Here is a 13,130-nt window from a genome sequence, read left to right as displayed (position 1 = left end):
TCAGAGAGTCCGTGGACCTACCTGTTTTATTGGGAGGGCATGGTCTTATCTGAAATCTTCAGAGTACTTATCTGATTCTCTCCACACATTTCCTACCTCCTGATATTCTAGCCGCCTAAGCACTTAACTATTGGTTTCTATTATAACAGTTAATGGCAATGAGTATTCCATTTCTGGAGAAATGCCAGTTATGTACCTATATTTTTGTTTTTGTGAAGATCTTGGCAGGTGTTTGAGTTTCATATCTTCTGTCACATAACAAGGATGATACTACCCTCTAAAGTTGTATTTCCACTGGGGTTTAGAGTACAGTTCATAAGAACTGACAATATCACCCCATGATTAGATCATGATAAGGGGTGTCTAGTCCCTTCTCCAAAATATATTAAGTCATTTCATAAACCAAGGCGAGTCTTATCTTCTTCCTCTGTGTGTCCTAGAATATTTACATCGTCAGATTCCCTAGCAGAGATTTATAAAAGATCACTTTAAAAAAATCACAATATTTCCTAAAAAATGACAAAAGAGTGAATGATCTAAAAGTTGAATTTTCTCTACTTTTTGAAGACTATTCTTATTGTCAATTGCAAATTTTAAATTTAATCCAGCCCCTGTGCTGCTTAAATTTTCTGTGTTGTAAAAAGCCTTCTCATCCTGGATCATACTTCTTGGTCTTTCTACGATTTACATAGACTGGGCTCCTTGCAAGACAGGAGATTTTGAGGGGATTTTGAATAAAGAAAAGGAAGCTGTGTAATGAATGTGAATTGGAGGGGATTTTGTTCTGAGGGACTTTGGAGAAATTTTGTTGGATATGTAACAGCATATCCCAAACGGTGGTTTGTGCAAGGCATGGAGACCATCAGTGGAAATAATCCAACATATTTTAACAGTAGGTGATTCTTTTTTTGTGTTAATAATAGGTTCTTAGGATGTCCTGATTTTTTTCAAAGCTTGTTCTTTGGATAATAGCTTTGACTATATTAACAGCAACATGATGGGGTTATCACTGCCTAGGCTTTAGCTCCCATGACCTAATTTCTAATATGAATGATTATGTTTGTTTGTTTTACTTTTCCCCCCCTTAGATCCATTTTTCCTGTCCACCCCTCCTTCAGAATCATCGCCTTGGCAGAACCCCCTGTCTTTGGAAGCACCACACAGCAATGGCTGGGACCAGAATTCTTAACCATGTTCTTTTTCCATTATATGAAACCACTTGCCAAAAGTGAAGAAGTTCAAGTGATTAAGGAAATGGTAAGAGTGAGGCTAGCTTTAGCCTGTGGCCTTCAACTGTTCCTTTTTTAAGGCACTCTGACACCTGCTGGAGCAGAGTTGGACATTCCTGGCTTTTTCTTCCCATTTACTCCCACATTTCCTGATATAACGGTCCTCATACTTCAGCATTTTTTCAGAAACATATGGAGGGTCTGATAAAATACAGATTGTTGAGTGTCTAGGTCTGGGGTGGTACACGAGAACTTGGCATTTCTTAGGTGATGCCGAGCTGCTGATCTGGGGAACACACTTTGAGAACCATGGATGTAAGCTAGCTCTCCACTTTCCTCATATGGAGGCAGATTTGGATTCCTTTTCCTCTTCTAATCAGCCAAAGATGATCATTTTAAGTTCCTATACAGGGAGGCCAAATATATCTTAGTTCCTTAGATTTTAGAATATATAAAGTAATGCTGTTCCCCTCGATACTGTAATATATCCTGTACTTACCTGACCAGTTACCTGGTGGCTTGCAGTATACATAATGCATTATTTCAATGTCTGCCTTAACCAAGTATTGTGTTTAACACTTGTGGAACTCCAGAACTTCACTGTTCAGTGTAGCTCTAGCCACATTACAGATATTTTAAAAGTTCAGTTTCTCAGTCATGTTTCAAGTGGTCAATAACTATATGGGGCTTCTGGTTACCATGTCAGACAGCATAGGTAAAGAACATTTCCATCATCATAGAAAGTCCTCCTGGGCAGTGTTGTTCTAGATCACGAATAATTAACTTTTTATATGAATGCACCCATCCCCTCTGAAAGACCAGAATGAGCTGATTAATTTTAGGTCTTGTGAGCATGATGGTGAATAAGGGCATAGGCTTTCAAGTCAAATAGCTTGCTTTTAAAGTTTTGTTTTCTTTTTTAATGTTTATTTATTTTTGACAGAGAGAGACAGAGTGCAAATGGGGGAGGGGCAGAGAAGAGGGAGACATGTAATCCAGAATCTGAAGCGGGCTCCAGGCTCTGAGCTGTCAGCACAGAGCCTGATGTGGGGCTCGAACTCACAAACTGTGAGATCATGACCTAAGCCGAAGTTGGATGCTTAACCGACTGAGCGACTTAACCCAGGTGCCCCCAAACAGCTTGCTTTTAAATGCCAAATCCGCTATTTATTAGCTCCCAGACCTTGGGTAAATTACTCAACCAAAGTTGGGGATATATCACAGGATTGATTAAAAGAATAAATGAAATAAAGTATATACTGAAAAGAACTTAGAATTTTCAAGTTCCAGTCACTTAAAAATCATCAAAGGAATCCTGAGCAGTTTACTTCTGAAATGGTTGCATCATACCAGTCATTGTTCTAACATCTCTGTGATATTTTTATTTATTTCAAATGTTTATTTATTTTGCGAGAGAGAGAGAGAGAGAAGATGAGAGAATCTGCAGTGTTAGTGTGGAGACTGATGTGGTGATCTCACAGTATATGACCTGAGCTGAAATCAAGAGTCAGATGCTAAATTGTTACAGTTCAGGCAACAAGTGTGTGTTATTTGGGCCATTGTTCTTCACAGTTCACTGATAAACTGATTATACCCCTTAGGTGTGTGGTTTAAAAGCCCTTGAAAAAATGAACAGCTTGAACATCCAGTCTTTGTACAAGGATACCTTATGTCACTTTGTAGATACAAGATGATGATTAAATGAGGGAGTTTGGTTTCAGTACGAAAAAATGCTGAAATTAGAATTAAAAAAATCATGCTGAAGCTAACAAACAGGGAAATCATTATGAAAAGTTTTTTTATGGGCACACTTTATGCCAGTTTTTAATTGAGCAACTCCTTTCATCTTTTATCCTCGTGATGGAAGTGTAAATGAAGGGCGGCTTCTCCTCAGTTACCTGATCCTTAAAGAGAAAGTAGAGGTGTAAGTGTTTCCTGAGAAAATGAATAAGCAAATTTAGCTAGGAGTTAAACATGTTACCTATCATCAGAGACTTTCTAAAAATGTAATTCTAATATCGTTTGCTAACTAGCCATAATTTCTGGTTGATTGATCAGATATCCCAACTTATTCTTTCTTTCTTTTCTCAATTCTCTCATAAAATAGGTCCCAAATATACCTCAGGAAGCTTTGGACAGATTGTTATCATTTGCACACAAACTCAGAGAGACACAGGATCCCACGGTAAGTCTGGGCTTTTTCCCATAGGATTTTTCGTTGTTGACATGCTGCTGCTTTATGTTCTCAGAGTTTAATGCTTAAAAATCTATTTTTCAAGCTGGTATTTTTATCTCTTATGCTGTGCTTTGCCCTGTGCATATATTTCACTCTCTTGGTGGTTTGAACATTTACTCCAGCCACTCGTGGCTGGTATCATACAAAAACCAGTAGCTCTAGAGGAGTGCTTGATGTTCTTAGGGGTTTCACTTCTGCTACCCTGGTCTCCTGTGCTGAGTGGTCTCACCTAGTCCTTTGGCTTCAAGTATGACCTCTTATGTTAACGCCAACATATTTCTCTTCAGCTTCTAGCTTTTCTTTTCTCATTGATTCTCTGTTTCTAACTGTATTTCCATCTTGGGATGGTATAGGGGCAGAAAACTTTCCCTTTCCTTCCTTCCTTCCTTCCTTCCTTCCTTCCTTCCTTCCTTCCTTCCTTCCTTCCAAGTTCTTTGGTCAGCCTAATGATTAAATGGACATGAGACAGATTAACAGGAGAAAACCCAATTTGATATCATATGTACGGGAGCCCTATAAAAATATTAGACTTAAAGAAATGACCAAAGCAGGCAGCTTTTATACCTTTCGGACAAACAATAAATTTGGGAAGAATTGACAAGACAAAAAGTTGGAGCTTGGGAAGGTAAATTAGTGACAAAGTAACAAAGTTTGTTTATATTGCCATCTTAGCCCTTTGTTCCCTATTTCTGGCATTAAGGATGCGCTCTACCCTCCTGGGACAGACAGGGTGCCTTTCAGGTGGGAGATTTATTTCCTGCTTTTGGGGGACAGAGGAGGGTCAGAGTGTCCTTCTCACACTGACTGTTTCTTAAGTGACTTTAATTCAAAATAATAAACATGTCAAAATGGCATACTTTGGGGTGGCATACTATGTTCCCCCACCCTTTTTAAAATTTCTTGCCTAACGTTTATTTCAGCATTCACAGCTGAAAACATTTTTGCACTGTTACAAAAACTACCCCCTGTCAAAAGTCCAATACACTCGGTATAATTCATGCGCTATCAGGGGTGAAATGAAAAGGTGATTCGTTTTTAATCTGAAGTCTTCAAGCAATAGTTAATATTTTAAATAGACCAAAGCAAGTTGTATATTTTCCCACAGAGGAATAAAAGGACTAATGAAAATGTTATTGGCTTTGGGCTGGAATTTTAATACCTAAGCCTGGTTATATTATGCCAATCAGAAACACGATTGGTGACTATACATGCATTTGAATAGCAAAAAATAGAGAACTAATTCTTTAATAAATGCAGCTTGGTAAGCAAAACCTTTTAAAACACAGGGCACAGGGGGCACCTGGGTGGCTCAGCTGGTTAAGCATCCCACTCTTGATCTCAGCTCAGGTCTTGATCTCAGGGTCATGAGTTCAAGCCCCACACTGGACATGAAGCCTACTTAAAAAATACACAGGGCACATGGGGAATAACAATAAGGGACTTGGTGCTTAAAACATTGGAAATCACTGTGTATGTTGGAAGGATCAAGGACTGTCACTAACTCTATGAATCTCGGTGTTCTCATCTGTAAAATGGGAAGTGCCATCTACTTCATAAGGATGTTGTGATGATTAAACATGAAAATGTATGTGAAGAATCCTTTTCTTGGTAGCTGCTTAATAAATGTTCATTTCTTTCACTGCTCAACGGGATACTCTGGGATTGCTGTAAATTCAACCTATTTTATACAACTGAACTGTCTTTCCCCTTTAAATCTATTCCTACTTCCTTTTTTAATCCCCCGACTTTGTTAATAATCTGTCTCCTTGCTTTCCCACTATCTCCACTCTCCCTGAAAGAAAATCTCATCAATTTAGCATCATGATGTCTCATCCATTCTCTTACCTATTATCAGAATTGTCCTGGTATTTGGTTTCATAATCTTTCTCCTGGAATATCGTTATTTCCTTTTGACTGCCCTCATCACCAACAATTCATTCCTAATATGACCCTGTGTTACTTTCCTGTGCCTGTTTAGCAAATTACCATAAATGGTTTGTAACACTGGAAATTTATTTTCTCAGTGTTCCGGATGCCAAAAGTTTGGAATGCGTATTACTGAGTTGAAATCAAGGTATTAGCAACACTCCCTCAGGGACTCAAGGGGAGAATCTGTCCCTCGCCTTTTCCAGTTCTGCTGGTGACCAGCATTCCTTGACTTGTGGCCTCGTTTATCTTAACCTCTGCCTCCGTCTTCACATCACCTTCTCTTTTGTGTGTCTGTGTCAGATTTTTCTCAGCCTCCCTTTTACGAGGATACGGGTGATTACATTTAGGGAGCACCCAAATAATCCAGGATAATCTCTTCATCTCAAAGTCTTTAATGTGGTCTACAAAGTCAGCGTTGCCATATAAAGTAAAATTCACAGGTTCCAGGGATTAGGATGTGGGTATCTTGGGGTATAGGGGGTGGGAGCATTTTCTAGCTGTCACAGGCCCCCTATTAATAACTCCTGGGACCTCATCTGCAACTCTGCTTCCTTATTTGTTCTTTTCAGCTATACCATTCTCTTTCTTGTTCCTTAAACCCACTAGTGTCTGCCTCAGGGCCCTTGCTACTCAGCATTTCCTCTGGCTAGATTGTTCTTCCCCAGATAACTGTAGCTTTGCCCCCTCCCCCTTTTGGATTTGCTCAGATGTCACCTCTTCAGAGAGGCCAACCTGAAGCACTCTATTTAGAATCACACTTTCCGCCCTTTTCATTCCCAGCTCTCTTTGGGCTTTCAAGTTCCTCCTGAGGCTTAACCCTTTGACATAATATATGTTTCACTCACTTTTTTAAATTGTCTGTTTTCCCTGACTCAAATTTATGTTCCAGGATGACAGGGATTTTTGTTGTGGTCCCCGCTGTATCCCCAGCATCTGGAACTTGCCTACTGTGTAGTACATGCTCAACAAATATCTATTAAATAAATGAATGAGTGACTCTTCCTTGTTATCTCTGGAGTGGCCTTTCCTGAACTGTTAAGGGCTGAATTCTCCGCGTATAGACTGAAGGACAACCCGCTAAAACATGCATGCCTGCCAAGTTCCATTTGGCTGTGTGCTGCCCTCCTCAGCCTCGCTCTCTAGAGCCTCTCTTGAAGCACCCTCAGGCCTCCCACACTCCTCTTCTTACTGGTTCCTGAGCCCAGCACATAACCAGATGCCTCCACATCAGGTGATGCCCGAAATGTGCTTTCTCCCTTTCTGCTCTCCCACAGGTCCTTGTTCCGTCAGGTCTCTCTCAGCCCCTCAGGCAGAAGTAACCTCAGTCTGCAGTCTGTTTTCGTGACACTTGACGTAGGATTCTCTTACGGACCTGTGGTGGCTCCATCTCTGTTTATTTTTATCTCCCCAACGACTGTTTGAACTCCTTGTTCATTCTTTTAGTTAAAAATTTTTTTATTACATTTATTTATTTTTGAGAGATAGAGCAAAGTGAGAGTGGGGGTGGGGGGACAGGCAGAGAGAGAGGGAGACACAGAATCTGAAGCAGGCTCCAGGCTCTGAGCTGTCAGCACAGAGCCCGACGCGGGGCTCGAACCCACAAACTGTGAGATCATGACCTGAGCTGAAGTTGGACACTTTACCGACTGAGCCACCCAGGTGCCCCAGTGTTCATTCTTTTATTCCCGTTTCCCAGCCTGGTGCCTGGCACATAAGAGACACTTAATAAATGTTTGATGAATGAATGAATAAAATGACTAATCAACTAATTACTAATTTATTAACACATTGTCCCTAGAGTTTTCTCTCCCAGAGAATGTTACATTTTCATAAAAGAAATAATTCTTTAAGAGGAAAAAGAGAGAATTTATTTGAAAAAATTTCTGATCAGAACCTTCATATTTTTAAGCTGAATTACTGGTACTAATCATGCTAATACAAAAAACCCTTGAAGTGTGCTCTTAAACTCCATAACCATGGTAACTAAGAGAATGTGCTCATATCCTCACATTCTTTTTTGCAAGATGAAACTGCACTTAGAAATGTAATGTTTTTTTTTTCAATATATGAAGTTTATTGTCAAATAGGTTTCCATACAACACCCAGTGCTCATCCCAAAAGGTGCCCTCCTCAATACCCATCACCCACCCTCCCCTCCCTCCCACCCCCATCAACCCTCAGTTTGTTCTCAGTTTTTAAGAGAAATGTAATGTTATAAACGTTAAACATGTTAGGAATTTTGTAATTAAAGTGCATTCTCAATTTCTAATTGATAATGTGAGAGAAGAAATAACCAAACCCTTTATTCAACACTTAAATGGCTCAACATAAAGCTTTGTTCTGATTTTTTTGACACTGGATGTTATCATAAAGCATTTCGGTATTATCAACTGAGAAAGCTCGTGTTTTTCAAATTCATGAGAAAGTCCTTACCGATCACTGGAATGAAATGTGAAGCCTGAATTCAATGTCATTCTTGGATGAGATTAGAATATTGTATACTAGGAAGTTACTGTACTGTTTATTGGGACTCTTGTCATGAGAATGCTCGGGTTGGAGTCATTAGTCATACATTTTCCATGATGAAAATAGAAATTTTTGTGGACCCAGGTGTTAAGAATGGGAATTGCTGAATCATATTAGGCTTCTGATACTTTAAATCATACTGGCTGAAATAACCTTATCCTCCCTTCTTCCTTCTTTCTCATATCCATCAGGTGCCAAGTTCTCTGAAATAGTTGTTGATTCCTTTTCTCTACTCCTTTTTGCCAGTGACCTTACTGTAGTACCTTATCATTTTATAGACAGATCATTGAAGGAGCTTTCTGTTTCCTGTCTCAGTTCCCCCCGTCCTTCACTTATTTTGCATGCTCCTGCCAGATTAATCTTTCTAAAATCATATTACCACTTTGTGCACAAAAGAAGTCCTATTGCCTTTCGGGGTAAAGCCAAACTCCTCCAGGAGTCAGTCCCAGGTCTTTGTTACTTAGGAGCAAGTTCTCCAGCAAGACCCTGTGATAGAGCTGGGCTGGTTTCCTCACAGTCTGCATGATTTCTGTTTCTTTTGCTTTCATGCCTTTGTTCATAGCCTTTCTCCTGCCCACTTGAACAATTTAATTTTAAGCCCCTATAGCAGTTGTCAAGTGCTTCACTTGCTTTGGCATTAAATTATATGCTATTTTGAATTGCAATTTCTACTTTCTTATATTTAAATATTGCCTCCATGTCTAGAATGCAAATTTGTTGAAAACAAGGATGAACCAAATGTTTGCTTACAAATGAGTTCTTTGAGACATCGAATGTGTTTTTTAATAGAAAAAAGGGTACGTTGTAAATGGTGATCTTGCCCCCAACCTAGTCCCCAGAGGACTATTTAACCTATGTTGTAGCTGAAATATAACTCTAGTATTAGCATAACAGCATCTCATGGAGCCGTGAAATACCCAAGGGAGAGAAATCACTTCCTTTTGTTCTTCCTTGGAACATGCAGAAATCACCTCAAGTGAAATGTTGAAACAAGCAAATAGACTGTGTCTCTGGCATTGTGGCATCCTACCACCATCCATCCTGAACCCTCTGTTCACTTCTTGGGGTCCTCTTCTGTGTTCCCTTAGGGGCTCACATGTGCCTTCATTTCACCCTGGCCTGTTCTTTAAAAGTTCTTCTCTCTTCTGGTTTTCAGTGAAAACTGCTGTTTCCTAATGCTGCTGATCTAAATCCAATAATAATCTGATACATTAAATTCATACTAAAGTGTAGGTCACATCACCTTCCTGTTAGATTTTCTTCATTTTGAAGAGGCTGACTTTTAATAATAATTGGTGACATTTGTTGAGCATCCATGTGACTGACCTCTGCTAAGAGAACAATTTTCTCTTTTTTCCTTTTTCTTTCTTTTTTGTTCTTTCAAGTTTTTATTTTAATTCCAGTTAGTTAACATACAGTGTAATATTAGTTTCAGGTGTAGAATTTAGTGATTCATCACTTACATATAACATCCAGTGCCCATCAAAACCAGTGCCCTCTGTAATACTTACCTATTACTCATTTTTAACCCATCCTCCTGCCCATCTCCCAGCAACCCTCAGTTTGTTCTCTATAGTTAAAAATCTATTTTATGATATGCCTGTCTTTTTCCCCCATGTTCATCTGTTTTGTTTCTTAAATTCCACAAACGAGTGAAATCCTATGGTATTTGTCTTTCTCTGACTGATGTATTTTGCTTAACATTATACTTTCTAGCTCCATCCACATCATTGCAAATGGCAAGATTTCATTCTTTTTTATGGCTGAGTAATATTCCATTGAATATAAACACCACCTGTTCTTTATCTATTCATCAGTCAGTGGACATTTGCATTCTCTCCATACTTTGGCTAATGTTCATAATGCTGCTACAGACATTGGGGTTCATGTATCCCTTCAAATCAGTATTTTTTTATCCTTTGCATAGATATCTGGTAGTTCAATTGCTGGATCATAGAGTAGTTCTATTTGTAACTTTTTGAGGAACCTCCATACTGTTTTTCAGAGTGGCGATACCAGTTTGCATTCCCACCAACAGTGTAAGAAGGTTCCCCTTTCTCCACATCCTCCCCAAGAGTTGTTTTCCTATGTTGTTAATTTTAGCCACTCTGACCAGTGTGAGGTGGTATCTCATTGTAGCTTTGATTTGTATTTTCCTGATGATGAGTGATGTTGAGCATCTTTTCATGTGTCTGTTAGCCATCTGGATGTCTTCTTTGGAAAAATGTCTATTCATGTCTTCTGCCCATTTTTTAATTGAATCATTTGTTTTTTTGGGTGTTGAGCTTGATAAGCTCTTTATAGATTTTGGATATTAAACCCCTCTTAACAATCTTAAAGGTAAAGGCATTATTATCGCCAACTTAAACATAAGGAAACCGAGACTTTAAGGTGTTAACTAATCCACCAAGCTAATACACGGGAGGGAGCCTGATTTGTCTGATTCCGAAGCTTATGAACTTTATATTATGCTGCCCACTAAGATAATTTCAAAATCAACAACAAATATTATTGGTACTCACATGTCTTGATTTCTATACTAGCAGCTCTATTAATTTTAAAAGTGAAATTATTCTGACAGTGTAGGGAAAGGATTTCAAACTGCAAGCTGCCGCCCAGGTGATAACACTGGTTGACACCTCTGTGATCAGCAACCTGAACTGTCCACATTTCCTTTTCTCCCTTTTAGAAACCATCGATTTACTTAAAGCTCTAAGCATTTTCAGGATATCTTAACAGTGCAGCTTTGTGTAGGCTGGGGGGGGGGGGGTGGGGGAAAGAACAAATAATTCATGGCACAGAAAAGCTATTTGTAAGTCAGGTGTGAACTGTATTATGTAACATCTTTCCTTCCTCCAACCTCTTCCCCCACCAACCCCCAAAACGTGTGTATACAGCACTTAGCTCAATGAAAACACTTCTATCGAATTTAACTTATAAGCACTTTTTATAGATTTTTTTTAAAAACCTATCTTTAACAATTTTTTTAACATTTATTTATTTTTGAGACAGAGAGAGAGCATGAACAGGGGAGGGTCAGAGAAAGAGGGAGACACAGAATCTGAAACAGGCTCCAGGCTCTGAGCTGTCAGCACAGAGCCCGACACAGGGCTCGAACCCATGGACCGCGAGATCATGACCTGAGCCAAAGTCGGACGCTTAACCGACTGAGCCACCCAGGCGCCCCTCCTTAAGGATTTTTAAAGTGTAAATCGGCTTTTGTTTATTTATTTATTTTTTTTTTTTAATTTTTTTTTTCAACTTTTTTTTTTTTTTTTTTTTTTTATTTTTGGGACAGAGAGAGACAGAGCATGAACGGGGGAGGGGCAGAGAGAGAGGGAGACACAGAATCGGAAACAGGCTCCAGGCTCCGAGCCATCAGCCCAGAGCCTGACGCGGGGCTCGAACTCACGGACCGCGAGATCGTGACCTGGCTGAAGTCGGACGCTTAACCGACTGCGCCACCCAGGCGCCCCTGTTTATTTTTATTTGTAATTCATTAACAGTACATATTTATTTTAAGTCTGGCCTTGTCCATCAGGAATAATGAGCTGTGCCCTGATACTCATCTAAAGGGACTTTAGCAGGTAGAAACAAGACTGTCATCAGGCTGTCCTTGTCTTTTGATAGGCCCAGTCATTGGCAGCATCACTATCTACCAGACAGCTGTTGCGGATTTCTCGTCGGCTGTCACAGTACCCTCATGAAAATCTTCACAGTGCAGTTACTAAAGCCTGCCTTTCCAGGTAACCATATTCCCCTTTCTCACTGAATTCAAGCTCCTGGGTCTTTGCTAAAACGATAACGTAAGTTTAATTGGTAGCTATTTAATATGTAGCTATTTCAACCTTGTGTTCAGTTTTTAGAACATATTTTATCGTACACATAACAGCAATTTTAAGAGATAGTTTACAGATAAGAAAACTAAGTCCCTTGCTCTAGTCAGAGTAGTGAAGAAGTAAAGGTGGATTTGGGATTCAAATGCTGTGTGTCTTCTGAGCTAGTGTTCTTAAGCACTACACTGAGCATCTCCCAAATTAGCTTTGGAAACTTCCATGCTTGATATACTGTTCTGTTGCCTAAATTTAACAAAACTAATGTCTTTTCAGTCTATACTAATAATACTTTTATACCTGTTTGGAAATTATTATAAAATATTGGCTTAAAGAATTTTCTTACAAAATCACACTTGCATGAAATCATTTAAAAAAAAATTTTTAACAGGCACCTGGGTGGCTCAGTCAAACATTCGACTTTGGCTCAGGGCTCAGGTTATGATCTCACAGTTTGTGGGTTCGAGCCCTGCATTGGGCTCTGTGCTGACAGCTCAGAGCCTGGAGCTGCTTTGGATTCTGTCCCTCTTTCTCTCTGCCCCCCACCCCAAAATAAATAATAAACATTTAAAAATTTTTAAAAATTTTTAACATTTTATTTATTTTCAAGAAATAGAGAGGGACAGAATGTGAGTGGGGGAGGGGCAGAGAGAGAGGGAGACACAGAATCCAAAGCAGGCTCCAGGCTTCGAGCTGTCAGCACAGAGCCGTACACAGGGCTCAAAACCACGATCTGTAAGATCATGACCTGAGCTGAAGTTGGGTACTCGAACCAACTGAGCCAACCAGGCACCCCTATTTAAAAAAATTTTTTTTAACGTTTATTTATTTTTGAGACAGAGAGAGACAGAGCATGAATGGGGGAGGGTCAGAGAGAGAGAGGGAGACACAGAATCTGAAACAGGCTCCAGGCTCTGAGCTGTCAGCACAGAGCCGGACGTGGGGCTTGAACTTACGAACCGCGAGATCATGACCTGAGCCAAAGTCGGACGCTTAACCGACTGAGCCACCCAGGCGCCCCCAGGCACCCCTTTTTCAAAATAACAATAAAAAAAAGGATTAATAACAATACCCAATAAGCCCAGAGTTTTCTTTTAGGCTCTTTTCATATAATCTGGCAATTATTTTTATGGTGGTTCTGACTATTGTCCATTCATTCCTTGATATATAAAAGGAATTAAAAGAATCTATTTTCAGCTTATGAGAATTTATAATTGCCTTCTATCAATCTTAGTTTGGTGGACAATTTTTCTTATAGTTTAAGTAAACTTACTGCATTGCAACTTAAATTTGTTCTCTCTATGCTGTATCCAGCTAAAATAAAGCTCCTTTCCAGTGTCTTTAATTTTTTGAAAAACTGGTAATCCAAAGCATTTT

At 39.4% G+C, this 13,130-nt stretch overlaps 1 protein-coding gene across 1 annotated transcript in view; it reads left to right on the top strand.

The window, feature by feature from the left end:
* VWA8 (von Willebrand factor A domain containing 8) overlaps nucleotides 1–13,130 on the top strand; it is a 365,564-nt gene that overhangs the window by 132,183 nt on the left and 220,251 nt on the right. The window contains exons 15-17 of the mRNA XM_058684129.1: nucleotides 1,089–1,257; nucleotides 3,337–3,414; nucleotides 11,551–11,666. Of these exons, the coding sequence (XP_058540112.1) occupies nucleotides 1,089–1,257; nucleotides 3,337–3,414; nucleotides 11,551–11,666 (363 nt within the window). The remainder of the gene's footprint in view (nucleotides 1–1,088; nucleotides 1,258–3,336; nucleotides 3,415–11,550; nucleotides 11,667–13,130) is intronic.

This window comes from Neofelis nebulosa, chromosome 1 (genome assembly GCF_028018385.1).
Source record: "Neofelis nebulosa isolate mNeoNeb1 chromosome 1, mNeoNeb1.pri, whole genome shotgun sequence".
Taxonomy (NCBI): Eukaryota; Metazoa; Chordata; class Mammalia; order Carnivora; family Felidae; genus Neofelis; species Neofelis nebulosa.
The sequence above is the reverse complement of the archived record's forward strand: the minus strand, read 5'-3'. Positions and strand labels throughout refer to the sequence as shown.